We start from the raw sequence: 22,256 nt of genomic DNA, 5'->3' as shown, positions 1-22,256 counted from the left end.
GGGTGGCATTGATATTTGGTTTTGTTGGGTACCAGCACATGAAGGGGTAAAAGGAAATGAAAAGGCAGACAAATTAGCAAAAAGGGCTTTAGAGGAGGCAATAGCAATTACAATTCCTTTAGGGAAAGGGGAAGGAAAATCATTTATTAAGAGGAAAGAAATTGAAAATTGGCAAAAAAGGTGGAATGAAGATAAAAAAGGAAGAAGATTATATAAAGTACAAAAGTCAGTAGTAAAGAGAAATATTAATGAGAGAAACCGAAGGGAAGAAATAATAATGATCAGATTAAGAGTAGGTCATACTTATTTAAATGACAATTTATATTTAATAGGGAGGAAAAATAATGATAAATGTGAAGGATGTAGAGAGATAGAAAATATAGAACATGTATTGATGAACTGTAAAACATATGAACCTGAAAGGGAGAAATTGAGAAGAGTAGTTGAAAGGACAGGCCAAGAATGGAGTCTTAAAGGATTATTGGGAAATAAAGGAAATATAAAAGATATTTATAGATTAAGGAAAGCATTATTTATTTATCTTCAGAATACAAAATTAAAAAATAGAATTTAATAGATGTAAAACAATGTTGCTACACACTCATGAACAGTAGGTGGCGGTATGCACCTTAAGTTGCTTGCAATCCGCCATGATAGAAAAGAAGAAGAAGAAGAAGAACAACGACATTTACACAATACAGGATTGAAACAACTTGAGGGTGAGTAAATGATGACTACATTTTTGGGTGAACTAATTACCCTTTAAGTAAAGCGCCTGAGAAAAACGTGTCGTCTCGATTCAGTATGCGGTCAGATGAGATGATTTCAGGCCATATGTCTAAAGTTATTTTCTTAACTACTAAAAGTACTACAATTTTCGTAAAAGTCCTGTCAGCTGTTGGGGTTAGTTGTGCTCTGTAATTGCACGTGCAAATGCGGCGGCGCGCGCTGTGTGTCATTTTATTGTTAACAAAGCGCAAACGACACTACGAGCATGCAACGTCGTAGTTATGTTGGCAATTAGTAAGTCATGAAATAACCAAAAAGTACCAATGGTTTGTATGCAGGAGGTGTTACGGATCAAATGGAGGATCATGTTAACTGGGGGAACGCGCGTGCACGCAGATAGTTTTACCTGGATTTCCAGCAGATGTTAACGGCGACAGATTCATGCCCTATTTCACGGATCACCTATCAAAAACGAATATTTCACCAGTTGTATACACTGGTATGCGAATGAAGTGCTTTGTTTTTGCAGTGGGTGCTATATTCCTGCGTATTTGACTCCATTTCAAAGAAGTTTAACATACTTTAGTGTCAAGCTCAGAAACCACGCCTTTATGTTAACATGGGGCATTCGGTTTCATTGGATGAACAGACTTGCCAGCGCACTTCAGAAGACCTGTAAGAATCTTCTTCTCAACATCATATTTTCTTGAGTGTGTTGTCATGAGTTCTAATCATAAATAACAACAGATTTAGATTAAGTCAAAGTAGCTATAGGCTACCTAAAAGAAACATAAATTACAAAGTCATTTCCATTTGTTTCAACAAGTTGCATTTATTGATCTGCATATATAGCCTAATTTTATAATGGATCTATTATTTTTATATAAAAACACTTATCTGCTTATTTTACTCTGCTGATTATTAAGATCGTTTGTTTGTACAACCAGCTCTGACGCCTCCGTATTCTTTTCCCTGGACATAAAGCAGCTTATAGGGTCATGAAGTTAATTATCTCATGAACTTGTACAATTTTCAACAGATAATAATTTAAAAAAAAAAAACTAATTTTGACTCTTCTTCTTTCAGAACAATTCTGTATGTAATACTGCATCTTCTTAGAATCATATAGCCTAATAATTTAAATTAAGTGAATTTTATAAATTCTTATATGGTAATATTGTATTGTAGGCTAAATTATGCTCAGTAGGAGCATGAACATGTTGTGTATCTAATGTCTTTATTGGACATGTAGAGAACACCTTGTCTTCAGTGATTAAAGTCCTGTGAAAAACAGATTTTATTACTGAAATAAGCAGAATATGTGATATAGTGATGGTGATGAATTATTACAAATATATACTGATATTCTCTATGGCTAATATTCACATAAGCCTACATCACTAACCTCTTTCTTAATCATTTGTCACCTCGCATGAATACCATGAACCTCTCTAAAACAATAGGAAATGCTTTAGTGTTTACTTTTTTGCTGACCTCTTTAACAAAAGAAATATGAGACAATGGTCTGTCAGTTTTATAAATAAAATGTAATGGGTGTGATCCTCTTTTTTTATGTAATATAAATTTGAATTATGCCATTTCTTTTCATTTGACTGGTACCATGATTCTCATTAACACATTCTCTTAACTTGTTATTCATCACATCATGTGCTTTCATTGTTGTCGTGTGCTAACCGTTAGGAACAGATGAAAAGGTCTATAAATTATTGTCATTATTGTAACTGGTGTCGTTGTTGTTAGGACATATACTACCACCGAAAAATTGATGCAATAAAGTTAGACAAATCAAAAACTTTGCAGGATAACCAATATCCGGATAGCTACTCAAAAAAGGAACACTATATAAAGAGAAGATGTGAAAATTTCACAATGAAGGGTAATGGTGTGTTAAATTGGTCTTACTATAAAAAGGTATTACAACTATGACATTTATTTATTAATATAACCTGATTATATCAGATGGAGAGGAGCATAGGTATGAAGGCCAATCTGGCCAATGGGAAAGAAACATTTATACATTGCAAAACAAGTTTTGTTAGTTTGTTCTTCCTTCCTGAGAATGAATGTTCAGAATGTGGAAGGTGGGACAGTGCGGTCAGACCTTCCACAGTTGGCAAATACAGCTGTCCTGCATGCATGTACATTTGCCTATTTTTTTTCTTTTTCTTTTGTTTTTCTTGCTTTCATACCTGTTAGCTAATGAATATGTTTGCTGAACATTCCCCTAACTAAATGCTGTGGGTAATTCACTGGATCCATAAGCTACAGCTTATCAATTTTCACCTCTATTTAGGAACATTTATGGAGTGTACTGTATGCTTGATGCTTTAACTCATTACTCAGCAACATTAAAATAAATAAAAAATAAATAAATGTTTAACATGTCCCTTTAACCGCAGTATTGCTGCTCAATTTAAATTAAGCCACAAATTGGCATCATAACAATAATCTGTGAATATACACGCACTGCAAAGACTGTAAATAGCGTAATTTATTTAATCTACTTGTCATTAGATACGAATTTCATTGAAACGTATTTAACAAATTAATGTGGGCGTGGTCTGGGCGTCGCGAAATTAAAACACATTAAAACTTCCCTTAATTGGCGTCTGAAACATACAGCGGAGTTGCGACAGAGTAAACAACAGAGCCCTAATATGAAACCAACATTTATAAATAACGTGGAAAGCTTTTAAATCTGTCTAGTGAAAAATTCGCTGTGACGAATCTGTCGCCGTTAACATCTGCTAGAAATGAAATCCAGGTAAAACTATCTGCGTGCTCGCGCGTTCCCCCAATTAACATGATCCCCAGTTGATCCGTAACACATGTTTGTTTATTATATTCATCATCAGAGCAGTTATGTTTAATTAACAGTTCATGTTGTGTAAAGTTATTCACCACGGTAACTTTTGTTTCCATAACCCCAAAATGTCGCTTTATTTTAACTTTTTCGGTTATATTTTGTGGTTAACTAGTTTGGTACTCTTATTTAATAGCACGCCACTTTTAATATGACCAAGTATTTTTCATTTTTTAACAGTATTTATCATAAAGAAGCACAAGTTATGGGCATGTGTAGAATTTAATGAAAAGTAGAAGCCTAGACTTTTTATTCAAACATCACTTTACTTAAAATAACCTTTGATTTGTAATATGCATTGAAGTGGGAGACGATCAGAGTCTTCTGGTGGGGAAGCAGTTCAACACCTGATCCATCGGAGAGTCCAGACAAACGTACGGTGCACGTCTAGTCCATACACTCATATCTCATTATGTTTATGATTATTTTTGTTTGTACATAACACTATACCAGTCAAACGTTTACACACACTGGAATGAATTTGTTTCTTAAAACCATTTTTATCTAAATGCTTTTGCTTAAATTTTAATTTAATTCATAGGAGTTGTGCATATATTGTAATAATAAAAAAGAAAACATTTCAAGATCATTTTGCCCATAATTCCCATTCTACCACTGGTGTTATTTTATAGTTTGAAGACTTAGATTTAATTAAATTTATTTGATAAGTCTTGATCAGATTAAGTCTTGATAGCAGTGTGTAGTATGAAACCACGGATTCATATAATTTAATGCAGCCATCTCAGCAGTTTAGACCCTGAAACTGCAGTATTAAAGTTGACATGAATTCATAATTCATGCTCTTATTGTGCACAATTCAATATTATTCCAAATAAAATAGGTTTGTCCTCAGAATCCTAAATCTAAAAGTTTCTCTTTTCAGATAACATCCCAGTCACAAAACCTGCTCCAGCGTTGGTGGTCCAGGAGGGGAAGAGTCCCGCACAATCCCTCGTAAACTCACATTCAGGTCTGTCTGCCCTCTGGGATGAACTTCCCAATAGATCAAATTAAGACTGAGTTTCACCTAGAAATATGTCCCATATTACACATTACAAATTCCATGTTTGTTTGACTTAAACATTTTTTAGAGGCCTTCCAACCTGTTGAACTGAACTCTGATTTATGATGCACAATGTGTTTTTGGGATCTTGATGTAGTGCTAATGCGTTCTCAAGGTCATTATATCAAATCATTGTTTTACTCTGTCGTTTCAGTTCATCAGATCCCATCACAGCACTACTCCCCCACTGACCCCGAGGAAATTGCTAAAGTGGACAAGATCTACTTCAATGTAAAATGTGCTAGGACGATCATGGAAGTCGGTGTGTTCCCACAGGAAAAAATCTCAGTTTTACTAAATGAGGCCTGTGACATGGAAGGGAAGAAACCAGAGAAAATGATTCTGGTTTATGAAGGTTAACACAGCATTTGTAAATTGTTTTCTTGAGATTGATTTGTCTTAACTTCAGTTTGATGAGAGAGCTGCAAATCAGTAATATCTAGCATTATTTATTTTCAGGAGAAATTCTGGATGTGAACGAGAGAGTGTGCCATTATGGTCTACGAAGAGGAACCACACTGAACTTGATTTATGATGCCTAAATCATGCCTGGAATATCCATCCGGATGTTATGTGCTTTAAAACTGTTAGAAGAGGTGGAGGTTTAGCTGCTCTTTTTAGAGATGTCTATCAATGCAAGCAAATATTTTTTGGGAATTACCCATCTTTAGAATATCTGGGTATTGTGTTAAAAGGTGCTCCACGCATTTTACTAATCATTGTTTACAGGCCTCCAAAATACTCTGCAGCCTTTGCTGAGGACTTTACAGAACTGTTATCAACAATTTCCTCTGAGTTTGACTGTTTTGTCATTGCTGGAGATTTTAACATTCACATAGATAATGCAGAAACCAATATGGCAAAAGAAATAAAAACTGTTTTAAAAACTTTTTATCTGACTCAGCATGTACATGGACCCACACATAATCGTGGACACACTCTAGATTTACTTGTCAGTAAGGGTCTAAACATTTCATCGATTGTTATTAAGGATGTAGCACTGTCTGATCATTTTTGTATTTTCTTTGATATATTGATCTCTCCTACCATTGAAGCTAGATCTGTGTCTGTCAAGAAGAGATGCTTAAATGAGAACAAGAACACTAGTGTACTATTTATGAAGGCTATATCTTTAACACCAAGCATATCTGCTGACTCTGTTGATTTTCTCCTTGTTACGTTCCAGCCCCCAAAAGGGAGGGGAACTTGATAAACCTCCGCTCGGGCCCACAAATGATGTTAACTTTCTTTTTGGCCCGGACGAGCCCCCATTTGTTACGTTCCAGCCCCCAAAAGGGAGGGGAACTTGATAAACCACCGCTCGGGCCCACAAATGCCAGTAAAGGAGGTATGGAGTCGTGGTGCGAGAAAAGGACACAATTTCCATTCTTTTAACTCAAAAGTTAAGAGTATAATTGATGATATTGCTCCTGTGAAAGTCAGGAAGAAGAGTGGTAGACAAAAATATGCATATAAAATATAAGCATTTACATTTATTCATTTAGCTGACGCTTTTATCCAAAGCGACTTACAGTTGCTATATTTCAGAGGTCGCACGCCTCTGAAGCAACTAGGGGTGTTAAGTGTCTTGCTCAGAGACACATTGGTGTCTCACAGTAGATTCGAACCCGGGTCTCTCACACCAAAGGCATGTGTCTTATCCACTGCGCCATCACCACCCCCACCATAAGCACCTTGGAGAAACTCAACAGCAGTGCAAAATATGAAAAGACAATGCAGAAAAGCAGAGCGCATGTGGCGGAAGACAAAACTTGTAGTCCATTATAACATCTACAAAGACATCATCCATGCTTTCAATAAGGAACTAGGCAAAGCTAGAAAGACTTTCTTCTCGAATATTATAAACAGCAATATAAACAACACACGCACTCTTTTTGCTACTGTAGAGAGACTGACAAACCCCCCAAGCCAGATTCCCAGTGAAATGCTCTCAGTGAGAAAGTGCAGTGAGTTTGCTTCTTTCTTCTCTGAGAAAATCAATAATATCAGAAAGGTGATCAGATCATCGCTTGAGTTGCGCTGGGATCAGACAGATCAGACTACAGCCTGAAAAAGTAGTCACTATGTCTGATTTCGAAGAAATTTATGGCAAAATTTTGGAAGAAACCGTACAACACCTTAAAACATCAACCTGTGCTCTTGATGCACTTCCCACATCTTTCTTCAAAAGTGTGTTTAACTGTTTAGAAGCAGATCTCCTAGAAGTTGTAAATGCCTCACTTCTCTCTGGTAGTTTTCCAAACTCCCTGAAAACTGCAGTTGTTAAGCCCCTCCTGAAAAAGAGCAATCTGGATAAGACCATATTAAACAACTATAGACCGATCTCAAATCTTCCTTTCATAGGCAAGATCATTGAAAAAGTTGTCTTCAATCAGCTGAACAAATTCTTAAGCTCAAATGGACACTTTGACAAATTTCAATCTGGTTTCCGACCGCATCACAGCATAGAGACTGCGCTCATAAAGATAATAAACGATATTCGCTTAAATACTGATACAGGCAAATTATCAGTGCTGGTACTACTCGACCTCAGTGCTGCATTTGACACAGTCGATCACAACATACTTCTTGACAGGCTGGAAAACTGGGGCGGGCTTTCTGGGATAGTCCTAAAATGGTTCAGGTCATACTTGGTAGGCAGAGGTTATTATGTGAGTATAGGAGACTGTAAGTCTGAGTGGACATCCATGACATGCGGAGTCCCTCAAGGCTCAATTCTTGCGCCACTCCTGTTCAACCTGTACATGCTCCCAATGAGCCAAATAATGAGAAATAACCAAATCGCTTACCACAGCTTTGCAGATGATACACAACTCTACTTAGCCCTATCGCCTAACGACTACAGCCCCATTGACTCCCTGTGAACTTTCTTCAGTTAAACAAAGACAAAACTGAAGTCATTGCGTTTGGAGACAAAGATGAAGTTCTCAAGGTGAACGCATTCCTTCAGTCTAGGGGTCAAACAACTAAAAATCAAGTCAGGAATCTGGGTGTGTCTCTGGAGTCAGACCTTAGTTTCAGTAGTCATGTCAAAGCAATAACTAAATCAGCATACTATCACCTGAAAAATATTGCAAGAATTAGATGCTTTGTTTCCAGAAACAAGATGCTTTGTTTCCTGTAGAGAAACTTGTGCATGCTTTACAATAATCCACTCTGCTGGTGATGAATGGACTCCTCACTGGCCTTCCCAAAAAAAACATAAAGCAGTTGCAGCTCATACAGAACGCTGAGCAGAACCGGAAAACATGAACACATCACACCAGTCCTCAGGTCTTTACACTGGCTGCCAGTTACATATAGGATTGGTTTTAAAGTATTATTACTGGTATATAAATCACTCAATGGCCTAGGACCTAAATACATTGCAGATATGCGCGCTGAATATAAACCCAACAGATCACTCTGATCATTAATATCACATCAGCTAGAAACACCAAGAGTTCACTCTAAGCATGGCGAGTCTGCTTTATCTACTATGCTGGAACAGCTTCCAGAAGAGATCAGATGTGTTCCCACAGTAGTCACATTCAAATCCAGACTCAAAACACATCTGTTGAGCTGTGCATTTACTGAATGAGCACTGTGCCACTGTTCGTCCGACGGTTTGTACTGTATTTTATTTTATATTCTAAACTGTTTTAATTATTATGATTTCTTTTGATTATTTTAATTTACTCTATGTACAGCACTTTGAATTACCATTGTGACTGTTTGTACTGTATTTTATCTTTTTATTCTAAACTGTTTTAATTATTCTGATTTCTTTTGATTATTTTAATTTCTTCTATGTAAAGCACTTTGAATTACCACTGTGTATGAAATGTGCTATATAAATAAACTTGCCTTGCCCTAAAACGTGTCATTGTAAAGGTTCATTGTCAAAGGTATTGTATTGCTGTGTATATTGTATGTAAAATAAATGCGAGCAGTCTTACCTCAGCAATTTTATTTTCATGACAAATTTTTATTTGATTTGGCCATGTTGTATCTTGTGAAAAACAGTATTGTAAAGCGCCGCAACATTGGTCCATCAACAGTTTCCGATAAGCGGGTGAAAGATTACCGCGTGTTACTGTCTTTTCAGTGTGGCAAATTCATTTAATTACCTCTTTGTTTCATCTGACTCCAAAAATGAAAAAGGTTAATAGATGTTTGTTAATCGTTAAATGTAGGTGTATGTTTGATTATTCATTTGAACTCTATTGAAATTACACCCATCCGGATTCCTATAACACTTCGAGTCTCGCATCGGCTGGTTATACGATCTCATAATCACAAACTCGTCAATCTCGGTCATTAGACAGAGGCGATTAATTAATATCTTTGACCTTAACTAATAACTTTGCTCATACATTCTAGAATGCAGGTGAAACTCGAAAAATTAGAATATCATGGAAAAGTTATAATTTTGATGATTATGGCTGCTTATGAAAACCCCAAAATCTCAGAAAATTAGAATATTACATGAAATCATGTATTAACAGTCCCGTAGCCCCTCATGGAGCCACTGATGGAGCCACTGATGGAGCCGCTGATGAAGCCAGTTATGAAGCCGTATATGAAGCCGCTTATGAAGCCAGTTATGAAGCTGTTAATGAAGCCGCTTATGAAGCCGCTTGAAGCCGTTCAAGAAGCCGTTCATGAAGCCGCTTATGAAGCCAGTTATGAAGCCGTTCATGAAGCCGTTAATGAAGCCGTTTATGAAGCCAGTTATGAAGCCATTAATGAAGCCGGTTATGAAGCCGTTCATGAAGCCATTAATAAAGCCAGTTATGAAGCCGTTCATGAAGCCAGTTATGAAGCCGTTCATGAAGCCAGTTATGAAGCCGTTCATGAAGCCGGTTATGAAGCTGCTGATGGAGCCGCTGATGAAGCCGTTTAATGAAGCAAGTTATGAAGCCATTTATGAAGCCGCTTATGAAGCCAGTTATGAAGCTGTTAATGAAGCCGCTTATGAAGCCGATTAAGAAGCCGTTCATGAAGCCGCTCATGAAGCCAGTTATGAAGCCGTTAATGAAGCCGTTTATGAAGCCGGTTATTAAGCCGTTCATGAAGCCGCTTATGAAGCCGTTAATGAAGCCGGTTATGAAGCCGTTCATGAAGCCGTTCATTAAGCCGGTCATGAAGCCGCTTATGAATCCGTTAATGAAGCCGGTTATGAAGCCGGTCATGAAGCCGGTTATGAAGCCACTTATGAAGCCAGTTATGAAGCCGTTCATGAAGTTTCACTTTATGAAACTGTAAAAACAATTTGCAAAATATTTTTAGAGTTTTAATGATGTGGTCACTATAAACTAATTTTATGGAAAGTAATGTGATCCTTTTTTATACATTAAAATAAATTAAATGATATTGGGTAAACTATTTCTTCAAGACATTTAATTTAAACGTATAATACAAATGCAAAGGATTTTTGCATTAAACTGCTTCATGATCAACAATGATCATCCTGACCGCATGTGATTTTTCATCATGTATTTAATATAAACGCGAGGGAATGATTCAAAACGTGGTGGACAGTTGTACATCTGTGAATTGTTTTGCATTTGTGAAATATATTTTATGAATATCAAATTTTATTTTACGCACGTGAATTTTTTCCTGCCTTTTTTGTGCACATGAAATTAAGTTTCAAGCATGTGAATTTGCCTGCACATTGTGCATCATATAATTTACGGTAATTATTATTGAGAACAATGTGCCTCTAGGGGGCGATTGGTGTGTTTTTCTCTAAATGTTTACATAACAAATGTTTAATGCACTAAGAAGTTAAAACTATGCGCCCAACGTGGGTCTCGAACCCACGACCCTGAGATTAAGAGTCTCACCAACTGAGCCAGCCGGGCTTATGATCTGTCTGTGTTAACTCAAAATGCCAAAATGAATGTTAATGATTAACATTTATCTTTTTTTTTTTTTTTAAATATGTTTCCTCCTTCCTGGATGATGGATGATCAACAATACAAGGAAGAGTCTCGTGCTCTACCGTCTGAGCTAGCCGGGCTAACCGCAACACTTTTAAAGACCTCCTGAGCTCCTCAACTAGACAGCATTTTTAACTACGAATTGCAAAATAGTTCAGACGCTCTTATAGGTAGCAGGCAGAAGAAAAGGAACCAGGTGAAAAATCACTCCAAAATGAAGTGAAAGTAAAACCTGAGATGTCATAAAAGTGAGGTGAATTGCAAACAGGCCAAGCAAATATTGTTTTGAATATGTAAATTTTTCTCACAGTTTTAATACTGCGTGAGTGGCACTGACATCTCCGTATATCACCAATCGCCTTATTGATATACCAAATTGAATTTGGGCCTTTATCATGGTGATATATACTGTCAGTATAAACAATTTTAATGTCCATAGAAATGTTAACATACCAAAGGCCTTGCAGTTTGAAAATTTCAGGTTTAATAGATTAATTTATAAAAATATAAAACTTTTAATATTTAAACTGTTTCAAATCCTCCTATTTCAGGAACTCTACAGTGGGACAAAACAACAACATCCTCTAAATATGAAAATAATGGAAAACATATATCAATATATTTCATATATCATGGAAAACATGCAGATGATATAAAAAGTATCTTGAATACTTAAATAAATACACCTCTACATAATTATTTCACTTAATGAAACTGTAAAAACAATTTGCAAACTATTTTTTAGAGTTTTAATAATGTGGTGGTCGCTATAAACTAATTTTATGGAAAAGATATGTGATCCGTTTTATACACTAAAATAAATTAAATCATATTGGGTAAACTATTCATTCAAGACATTTAATTTAAAGGTATAATCTGCATGCATAATACAAATGCAAAGAAGTCATGCAGAATCCTGTATTTAAGGGAAAGCACGTGGGCTAAAAGAAAGTGAAAGTGGGTTGCATTGAAAGCTATATACAGGTGATTTTTAAGCCATGCAGCAGTGCGGATCCTGTTTAGGAAGACATGGAAGGCTACAGCTATTTCACTAGTCTGGTAGGACAACACTTGAATCTCAAACAAGATTTTTTTCATTGGATGTAACTATGGTAAAACGTGTAGAACAGAAATGAGTAGTGGAAGCTGAGAGCATTATCAAAATAGCTACAATTGCAAATATTAACATTTTATTTACAAAATTAAGTGGTAACCTTGTGTTATACAGTCTCTGGTGGTAACGTTTAAAAATATTGGTTTCAATAAAAAAAAAAAAATCTTTTTAAATGTATATGACAGTGTTTCTCAACTGGTGGGTAGCGGGTTTCCAGTCAAGGAAACGACAACAAACGTAAATCTGTTTTTCTGATGAGAGACTTGAGAGGCAGTGCATTAAAACATTCTTTTCAACCCGCATTCTCGCTTCGTTCGCAAATGTTATTGTTTGCCTTAAGTGGTGTAAACAAACTATATAATACACTATGACCAGGGATACAATCAGCCCACGCAGTCGTCTCTCCATAGTAAAAAGCTGTCTGCCGGATTCCTCCTTGTTTGTGAACTTCCGGGAGCTCTGGAATTTTCCCGCGCGTTAATTCTGGCCAATCGAAGTGCAGTTACCTATGGCCAACGAGTGATGTGGATGTTGTCACGTGACTGCATTTTGGTTGGTTTCATCATAGACATCATATACTGTGCAGACCGCTACTGCCTATTGGCGCGGACGAGCCGTGGGGCCGCCATCTTAAACCGGTCACCCGCTCCGCTCAGTGTAATCTGTTTGGCAGGTGCAATGAGCTGCCAGCGCATTCAATTAATCATATCTCACTGAATACCGAACTGATTTTCACGCGGTTTTTTTTTTTTTTTTTTGCTGCAAAGGTCATAGACTACGATACAGGACACATTGAATATTTTACTCACAAAATACAAACAATAGTACGGTAATGTTAAATCTTACTTGTGAAAAGTAATCCCCGAGTGAATGTCCGCCGATTTGAGCAGGAATATGCTGCACAGTGCTCTGGCATCTACTGCTGCTATGCAACGCAAATAAGAGTATGGCCAGTTTAAGATGGTGGCCGCATTTCTTGCAACACAGGGGCCAATAGGGCATCTAGTCTCAATATGATGTCTAAAGCCTTGTTTATAGTCGACGCGTCCGCAAGAGCGCGAAGGTGCGCGCGGCAAAAGTGACGTCAGTGCGGTGGGGGCGGTCGTGCGCGTTGGGTGCGCAAGACCCCATTTCGCCTGGCGGTGTGCACGGCACTTTTTGTAACTTCGCGCGCGGCGCCGCATCCGAAGATGAACGACTTCGAGCCGAATCTGGCCGAACTGGTACATCTGTACCAGCATGTTTATGATCCTTCTATACACAGAGACATTTGCATTGATGGGCGACCATAAAAGCCTGTCATTTTGTGAATAGGAACACATTTGCATTTAGCACCCAGTTTGCACTTGTCTAGGTAACTGCTAACATTTACAAAATAAGCCTACAATAGCAGAAGTAAGCCCTGCTGATGAAATTAAGGTTTAAACACTCTTCAATAAGGCTTCAGTTGTTTAACTAGTTTACATGCAGTGAAAGTTCAATAAACCTAGGCTACTGCATTTATTACTCTTTTTTATATGAATCAGCAAGTAATAAACTACTAATAAACGGAAAACTACTTCTTCACTGCTGATTCCTGGTGGTTTAGAGGAGAATTCTCCGAGTCGCCCCCTGCCGTTTCACAAAATAGCACAACGGCGAGCGCGTCCAGTATAAACGCCAGGTCCGTTTGGGGAGGTACGCGCAGTAAGCGGAGACTCGCGCTCGTGCGGACGCGTCGAGTATAACAAAGGCTTATGGGTTTCATCCATAGATATTTTGATGTCTATGGCAGTGTTGTGTACTCGAGACTCGGACTCGGTCTCGAGACCATATTTTCATGGTCTCGGTCTTGTCATGGACTCGTGTACATTTTGACTCGGAATTGACTCGTGCTCGAACATATTAGGACTCGGACTTATTCCCGAGTCCACTCGAGACCCATTCAAAATATGTCATGATTATGCTAATATTTCTTTAAATTGTTGTTTGATTGAAACGCCTTGCTGACTTTCTTGTGCGCAACTACGCATGACTTGAGACTAATGGTGTATTCGCACCGAACGCGTATTTAATTATTTGCGTGAGTAGATTACATACATGACGCGCATTGGACGACGCGTTTGCCGCGAATGTCTTCCTCTCAAGTTGAAAAATTTGAACTCGACCAAATGTTCAAGCGTCTAACTAGACCTTATCGACGCGTATTTGACGCTCTATTCGCGTTCGGTGTGAACACACCGTACGTTCGCGGCGCGCAAATGCAGCAGGACCCAGGTCAGATGTGATCTGGCCTCTAGCTCAACTATGTCAAGTAGAGTCAAATCAAATATATTTATATAGCGCTTTTCACAATACAGATTGTATCAAAGCTGCTTCACAGTGTCAATCAAAACAACTTAACAATGTTTGTTTATTACTGGAAAAAAAAGACATCCAAGTTTGGTAGAGCTAATCAATGGTATGATTGGTTAATTAATTTGAATATCCCCAACTGAGCAAGCCAAAGGCAACAGTGGCAAGGAACCGAAAAACTCCATCCAGTGACCTAATGGTGTCCTAACACCCCATCAAATGACCCAATGGAGAAAAAAAAAACCTTGGGAGAACCCAGGCTCAGTCGGGGGCCAGTTCGCCTCTGGCGTTTATGAACTAGAGGCCGAATTTACAGTAACTGTAAGATAAAAATTTATATGAATGCCTGGCTAAATAGATGCGTCTTCAGTCTTTTTTAAACTGGGAGAGAGAGTCTGAGCTACAAACAATATCAGGAAGGCTATTCCAGAGCTTCGGAGCTAAATGTGAAAATGCTCTGCCTCCTTTGGTGGATCTGGATATCCTAGGAATGACCAGAAGCCTCGAATCTAGTGATCTTAAAGAGCGCGATGGATTGTAAGGCGATAGAAGATCCGTTAAATAGACTGGAGCTAAACCATTTAGAGCTTTATAAGTCAAAAGCAATATCTTGTATTTAATACGGAACTTTATAGGTAACCAATGAAGTGATGATAAAATCGGTGTTATATGATCATATTTTCTTGATCTAGTAAGAACTCTAGCGGCTGCATTTTGGACTAACTGTAGCTTGTTTATTGAAGATGCAGGACAACCAGCTAATAAAGCATTACAGTAATCTAGTCTCGAGGTCATGAATGCATGAACTAACTTTTCTGCATCAGAGACTGATAGCATATTACGTAGCTTAGCAATGTTTCTAAGGTGGAAAAAGGCTGTTTTTGTAACATATGAAATATGCTTTTCAAAAGACAGGTTGCGGTCTAGTATAACACCCAGGTCGTTTACTGTAGCGGATAAAGTAACAGGGCATCCTACTATGTTAAAGTCGTGCTGTGAAGGGTTTTGTGGACGGTTTTTAGAACCGATAAGTATTACCTCTGTCTTGTCTGGATTTAATAAAAGAAAATTACGCGTCATCCAATCTTTTATATCATTAACACAATCTGTCAATTTGGATAATTTAGCGTATTCATCTGGCCGTGATGAAATATATATTTGAGTGTCATCAGCATAACAATGGAAACTAATTCCATGTTTCCTTAGAATATAACCAAGTGGCAGCATATATATTGAGAATAATAAAGGGCCTAACACAGATCCCTGCGGCACTCCATAGTTTGCCGAAGTTATAATCGATTTTTCTCCATTTAAGTAGACGAAATGGTAGCGGTCAGATAAGTATGACCTGAACCAGCTTAATGCTTGTCCTTGAACACCAGTGTAATTTTGTAGTCGATCTAAGAGTATTGTGTGATCTATAGTATCGAACGCAGCACTAAGACCAAGTAAAACTAGTACTGAGATACAGCCTTGGTCCGAAGCTAAAAGTAAATCATTTGTGATTCTAACAAGCGCAGTTTCAGTGCTATGATGTGGTCTGAATCCAGACTGAAACTTTTCATAGATGTCGTTTTCTTGCAAGAAAGAGCCGAGTTGAGCAGACACAACTTTTTCTAATATTTTTGACATAAATGGAAGATTCGAAATGGGTCTGTAATTTGCTAGGTTATTTGGATCTAATTGTGGTTTCTTAATAAGAGGTTTTATAACTGCCAGCTTGAACGTTCTTGGAACATGACCTAAAGATAAAGACGAGTTAATAATATTGAGAAGAGGCTCTTCCACTATAGGTAACACTTCTTTCAGTAGTTCAGTTGGTATAGGATCTAATAAACATGTTGTTGTTTTAGATGAAGTGATAAGTTTATTTAACTCTTTTTGTTCTATGGTTGTAAAGCATTGTAATTGTTCTTGCGGGGTGATAATTGCGGCTGAATTATACGGCGCGAGCAGAGATCGAACGTTTACGATTTTGATTCTGATGCTTTCAATTTTCTCGGTGAAGAAGTTCATGAAATCATTACTACTAAACTGTAACGAGGTATTTTGTTCAGACGACGTCTGTTTATTTGTTAGTCTAGCCACGGTATTAAATAAAAACCTTGGATTATTTCGGTTGTTTTCTATTAATTTGCTGAGGTGCTCAGCCCTGGCCGTTTTAAGGGCCTTTTTATAACGTGACATACTGTCTTTCCACGCGATTCTAAAGACCTCTAAATTCTATGTGTTAAATGTCTGCCTTATCATCCATAATTCAGTTTGCACATAAGAACCACACAGAATTCGTGTGCAGTATGTTATGTGTAAGAGCACTAACTGATTGTAATAATTAAGTTATAATTTTAATAAAATTACCTTTACACCACTATGTGGCCTTTTTACCATTACAGTGTATGATTCCATGGTATATTTGATTTACTGTTTGAGTATGGTGCCAATTTTATTGTTACCACCAAATAATTTACATATTGTTGAAGATATCTTTAGGTCTGGTTTTCAGACGCAACCTAGGTTATCCAACCTCTTTGGTCTGGGTCTCGACTCGGACTCGACCCTCTATGGTCTCTATGGCCTCGGTCTCGACTCGGACTCGAGTGAGCTGGTCTCGACTACAACACTGGTCTATGGTTTCATCAACTCATCATCTGATTCGGACCAGAGCAATCAGTGTGGTGTGAAAAGGAACCAAAATGCCTGAAAATGATACAAAGTATAATTTTTCGCCCTTAGTCCGGACCAAATGAACCGAACTACAGATGTGAAAGCACCCTTTAAGAGTTCCTGAGAAAAACGTGTTGCGGTCGGATGAGATGTTTTCAGGCTATATGTCTAAAGTTATTTTCGTAACTACTTAAGAAATTAAAACTCCTGTCAGCTGTTATTATGTTACAGTTATTATGTTGTGCTCATGGTTGTACTCTGTAATTGCATGCGCAAATGCTGCGGCGCGCGCCGTGTGTCACTTTATTGTTAACAAAGCGCAAACGAAACTACGAGCATGCAACTTACCAAAAAGTAGGCTACCAATGATTTGTATGCAGGTATGTTTATTTTATTCATCAGTAGAGCAGTTATGTTTCATTAACAGTTCATGTTGTGTATTCACCACGGTAACTTTTGTTTCCATTACCCAAAAATGTCGCTTTATTTGAACTTTTTCAGTTATATTTTGTGGTTACTTATACCAAATTACCAACTATTACCAAAAACTAGTTTTGGACTGTTATTTAATTGCTCGCCACTTTTAATATGACAAAGTAATTTTCACAATTTTACAGTGTAAACAGTATTTAACACCTAGAAGCACAAGTTATGGGCATGTGTAGAATTTACTGAAAAAGTAGAAGCCTAGACTTTTCATTCAAACTTTACTTTACTTTATAAATAACCTTTGATTTGTAATATGCATTGAAGTGGGAGACGATCAGCCAAGTGTTCTCGTGGTGGTGGGGAAGCAGTTCAACACCTGATCCATCGGAGAGTCCAGACAAACGTACGGTGCACATCTAGTCCATACACTCATTATGTTTATTATTATTTTTGTTTGTACATAACACTATTTTTTTTTTATTTTTTTTTTATTGAACCTTTCTTTAAAAGGAAAGTCCCATTGAGGTTAAAAACCTCTTTTTCAAGGGAGTCCTGGCCAAGAGGCAGCAAAAACACAATCAATTACATTTGTAAAGGTTTATACAACACAAATAATTAAAAACATTTACAATTTGAACAGGTCATTTCAGGTTCTCTCAATCTGGACTTAAAAGCATGAAAGGAAATAAGTTTAGATAATTTCAAGTCTTTTTGCAAAAAATTCCATGCAGAAGGAGCGGAGTAAACAAAAGCCCTTTTTCCCAGTTCTGTACGGGCAAATGGAACAAAGAGCAGCAAGTGATCATTTGATCGCAATGAATAAGAACCAACACTTCTCCATGTGATTAAACTACTGATGTAGGCTGGCAACAGACCAAGCATGGCCTTATAGATAAAAATATGCCAATGCCCTGATCTCCTGTTGGACAACGATGGCCATCCCACTCTGGAATATAATTCACAATGATGGGTCAAATTTTTACAATTCGTAATAAATCTCAGAGACGCATGATAAACAGTGTCAATCTTATGCAGACATTGTACTGAAACGGTCCAATATACCTGGTCACCATAATCTAAGACAGATAAAAATGTTGCAGTGATTAGCTGCTTTTTTGCTTTAAAAGAAAAACAAAATTTATTTCGAAAGAAAAAAGACAGCTTAAGTTTGAGTTTCTTCACAAGGTTATCTATATGAGGTTTAAAAGTGAGAGCATCATCAAGCCAAATGCCAAGAATGAACCACCTCTATGACACTTCCAGTCAAAGTGAACACAGGAGGAGGAACTTGAGAAAGTATTACTAAAAGTATCACTAAACAGCATCAGTTTGGTCTTATCAGCATTGAGAACCAGTTTAAGCTGCATAAGCATGTGTTGAACCACATCAAAAGCTTTCTGCAAAGACGCAACTGTTTTAGCTGGGCACGATCCAAAACAATAAATAATCGTGTCATCAGCATAAAAATGCATATTAGCATCCGACACATTGTGGCCCAGTTCATTTATATACATAATAAACAAGAGAGGACCCAATATTGAGCCTTGTGGCACCCCTTTGTGGACCATCACTAATTCAGAACATAGACCATCACATTTAATACACTGAGTCCTGTCACTCAGATAATTCATGAACCAGGAAACTGCACAATCAGACAATCCCAGACAAAGTAGCCTATGCTTTAAAACAGCATGGTCCACTGTGTCAAAAGCTTTCGACAGATCAAGAAAAAGTGATGCACAGAATTGCTTTCTATCAAGGGTGACAAGTATGTCATTAATTACTTTTGTAACAGCAGTGATGGTACTGTGCTTTTTCTGAAGACTATGCAGTCAAACGTTTACACACGCTGGACTGAATTTGTTTCTTAAAACCATTTTTATCTAAATGCTTTTGCTTAAATTTTAATTTAATTCATATAAGTTGTGCATATATTTTAATAATAAAAAGGAAAACAATTCAAGATCATTTTGTCCATAATTCCCATTCTACCACTGGTGTTATTTTATAGTTTAAAGACTTAGATTTAATTAAATTGATTTGATAAGTCTAGATAAGATTTTTAAGTCTTGATAGCAGTGTGTAGTATGAAACCACGGATTCATATAATTTAATGCAGCCATCTCAGCAGTTTAGACCCTGAAACTGCAGTATTAAAGTTGACATGAATTCATAATTCATGCTCTTATTGTGCACAATTCAATATTATTCCAAATAAAATAGGTTTGTCCTCAGAATCCTGAATCTAAAAGTTTCTCTTTTCAGATAACATCCCAGTCACAAAACCTGCTCCAGCGTTGGTGGTCCACGAGGGGAACAGTCCCGCACAATCCCTCGTAAACTCACATTCAGGTCTGTCTGCACTCTGGGATGAACTTCCCAATAGATCAAATTAAGACATTAGTTTCACCTAGAAATATGTCCCATATTACACATTAAAAATGCCATGTTTGTTTGACTTAAACTTTTTTTAGAGGCCTTCAAACCTGTTGAACTGAACTCTGATTTATGATGCACAATGTGTTTTTGGGATCTTGATGTAGTGCTAATGCGTTCTCAAGTTCATTATATCAAATCATTGTTTTACTCTGTCGTTTCAGTTCATCAGATCCCATCACAGCACTACTCCCCCACTGACCCCGAGGAAATTGCTAAAGTGGACAAGATCTACTTCAATGTAAAATGTGCTGGGACGATCATGGAAGTCGGTGTGTTCCCACAGGAAAAAATCTCAGTTTTACTAAATGAGGCCTGTGACATGGAAGGGAAGAAACCAGAGAAAATGATTCTGGTTTATGAAGGTAAACACAGCATATGCAAATTGTTTCTTGAGATTGATTTGATGCACCAACCAACTTTTAAACTTCAGTTTGATGAGAGAGCTGCAAATCAGTAATTGCTAGCATTATTTATTTTCAGGAGAAATTCTGGATGTGAACGAGAGAGTGTGCCATTATGGTCTACGAAGAGGAACCACACTGAACTTGATTTATGATGCCTAAATCATGCCTGGAATATCCATCCGGATACACAAATTCACTACATGAAATGTTATTTTAGCTAACTCATTTTGTTATTATTATTATATAAGTTATATTGTATATTGTATATTCTCTATATTGTAAAATAAATGCGAGCAGTCTTACCTCAGCAATTTTATTTTAATGACAAATTTTTATTTGATTTGGCCATGTTGTATATTGTGAAAAACAGTATTGTAAGGCGGCGCAACATTGGTCCATCAACAGTTTCCGATAAGCGGGTGAAAGATTACCGCGTGTTACTGTCTTTTCAGTGTGGCAAATTCATTTAATTACCTCTTTGTTTCATCTGACTCCAAAAATGAAAAAGGTTAATAGATGTTTGTTAATCGTTAAATGTAGGTGTATGTTTGATTATTCAATTGAACTCTATTGAATTTACACCCATCCGGATTCCTATAACACTTCGACTCTCGCATCGGCTGGTTATACGATCTCATAATCACAAACTGGTCAGTCTCAGTCATTAGACAGAGGTGATAAATTAATATCTTTGATCTTAACTAATAACTTTGCTCACTCTAGAATACAGGTGAATCTCGAAAAATTTGAATATTGTGGAAAATTTTTTGATGATTATGGCTTACAGCTTATGAAAACCCCCAAATTCAAAATCTCAGAAAATTAGAATATTACATGAAATCAATAAAAACAAGGATTTTAAATACAGAAATGTTGGCCCTCTGAAAAGTATAATAATGCATATGTATATAGTTATATATACTAGTTTCACCTTTTTTTTGAAATACTGAAATACATGAACTGTTGCACGATATTCTCATTTTTCGAATTTCACCTGTATATTATTCAGTCCCCATAGATCTGAACACACTGAATTAAGGTAAGATTAAATCTAACCAGAGGTCACAACCATTACCATAGAAGCAAAGCTGACCAACTTAACTACTTCTAACTTTGTATAATCATGCCGTGGTTTCCCACATAAACTTAGTTAGAACAATGCTCTGCAATAATTAGAGGTTGAGGTTCACCCTATTTAGATTGGTCTAACTTTCCTGTAGCTCAAACAGTAGAGCGTTGGCGCTTGCTTGTTCGATTCCCAGGGAAAACAAGCATAAGACAAAAATGTGTACCTTGAAATGCAATGAAAGTCGCTTTGGATAAAAGCATTTCCAAATGCATAAATGTATGTATATGTAAAAACACTCTGTCCTTCTAAATGGAAAACCCATAATTAGCTTCTACATAACATTGTGCCGATGTGTTAGTCGGATCTCTGCTCCAACTAAGCTGGATTTCAGTCTGGCTACAAAATTGCCCCGAGCCTCTTGAGACATTTCTTTATACTCAGACCAAGACAAAACCTCCCCCAATGTGGGGAATGAACTCACAATAGGAATTTGCATTGACTAGAGTTATAGACAAAGGAAGTTCACAGCTCGTCGAGGAACAGGAAGTAAAGAGAACACCCAGTAAGCAAAGTATCTCTAAACTTTTATTAGCATTTGGTAGGCTAATCTCGGTGGAGATCATTGTTCCAGTCGCAATGACACATTTTGTCACAATAGTGATTGTGAAAGTAATTCGCAAAAAAAAAAAGGCTTTGGAAAGTTGAGGAAGTAGTGCATTTAAAGGTTGTTGGCAATGTTTTACATATTGTTCCCATCTAAATCCAGTGCAAACGAAAATAAAATTGTTACTGGTTGTACGTGAACGATAGGAAATCATCCATCCATCATTCTTTATACCTACCACTTGTCAACATATCAGTTTGTCCACCCTGTTAAGCAGTTGTTGTTGTTTTTTAACAATCATTTCATAAAATCGGCAAAAAATATACTAATCATTAAGTGACAAATGAAAATCTACTATAGTAGCCTATCAACAATTTAGTACTTTTAAAAAGTAAACAAAAAATATTTTTAGGCATTTTTATCTGTCCCTAACAGGATGGATCTCCCATTTCATTTATTTTGTTTATTAAATAGTTACATTCAGGTCCTTTTTACCCGAGCTTGACCAAAATAGGCTATTTTTTCAAATGTTTTCCATCACCCTAGATCATGACTGCACAAAAACCTCTTTTAAA

The 22,256-nt window shown here is 37.0% G+C and overlaps 2 protein-coding genes across 3 annotated transcripts in view; both read left to right on the top strand.

Annotated features, from left to right (window-relative positions):
• The window catches only part of LOC143736802 (uncharacterized), a 29,139-nt gene extending 20,584 nt beyond the window's left edge, over positions 1-8,555 (top strand). The window contains exons 1-5 of one of the 2 annotated variants that reach the window (XR_013203578.1): positions 671-719; positions 3,918-3,987; positions 4,497-4,583; positions 4,831-5,031; positions 5,136-8,555. Coding sequence is in view for 1 of the 2 variants with exons in the window: in XM_077227507.1 (XP_077083622.1) it covers positions 3,918-3,987; positions 4,497-4,583; positions 4,831-5,031; positions 5,136-5,218 (441 nt within the window). In the remaining variant the exon portion in view is untranslated. Of the gene's footprint in view, positions 1-670; positions 720-3,917; positions 3,988-4,496; positions 4,584-4,830; positions 5,032-5,135 lie in introns of those variants that run through there. The other variant, XM_077227507.1, reaches the window with a different exon arrangement.
• Positions 8,556-12,928: 4,373 nt separating this feature from the next.
• Positions 12,929-20,245, top strand: LOC143736441 (uncharacterized). Its single transcript, XM_077227139.1, has 6 exons — positions 12,929-12,961; positions 16,576-16,749; positions 17,490-17,568; positions 19,431-19,517; positions 19,766-19,966; positions 20,085-20,245. The coding sequence occupies exons 1-6, from the start codon at positions 12,929-12,931 to the stop codon at positions 20,165-20,167; spliced, it is 657 nt and encodes a 218-aa protein (XP_077083254.1). The 3' UTR covers positions 20,168-20,245.
• Positions 20,246-22,256: the final 2,011 nt, after the last annotated feature.

The sequence above is a fragment of the Siphateles boraxobius genome, unplaced genomic scaffold, assembly GCF_051911475.1.
Source record: "Siphateles boraxobius isolate OS27281-9 unplaced genomic scaffold, OSU_SipBor_1 130, whole genome shotgun sequence".
NCBI classification, from domain to species: Eukaryota; Metazoa; Chordata; class Actinopteri; order Cypriniformes; family Leuciscidae; genus Siphateles; species Siphateles boraxobius.
The sequence above is the reverse complement of the archived record's forward strand: the minus strand, read 5'-3'. Positions and strand labels throughout refer to the sequence as shown.

Bases quoted from the DNA above. Each gene is read 5' to 3' on its own strand.
- LOC143736441 (XM_077227139.1), top strand. From the start codon at position 12,929: ATGAACGACTTCGAGCCGAATCTGGCCGAACTG. The intron at 12,962-16,575 runs GTACATCTGTAC...TCTGGTTTTCAG, and splicing joins AGCCGAATCTGGCCGAACTG to ACGCAACCTAGGTTATCCAA. The intron at 16,750-17,489 runs GTGAAAAGGAAC...TATGCATTGAAG, and splicing joins ACCAGAGCAATCAGTGTGGT to TGGGAGACGATCAGCCAAGT.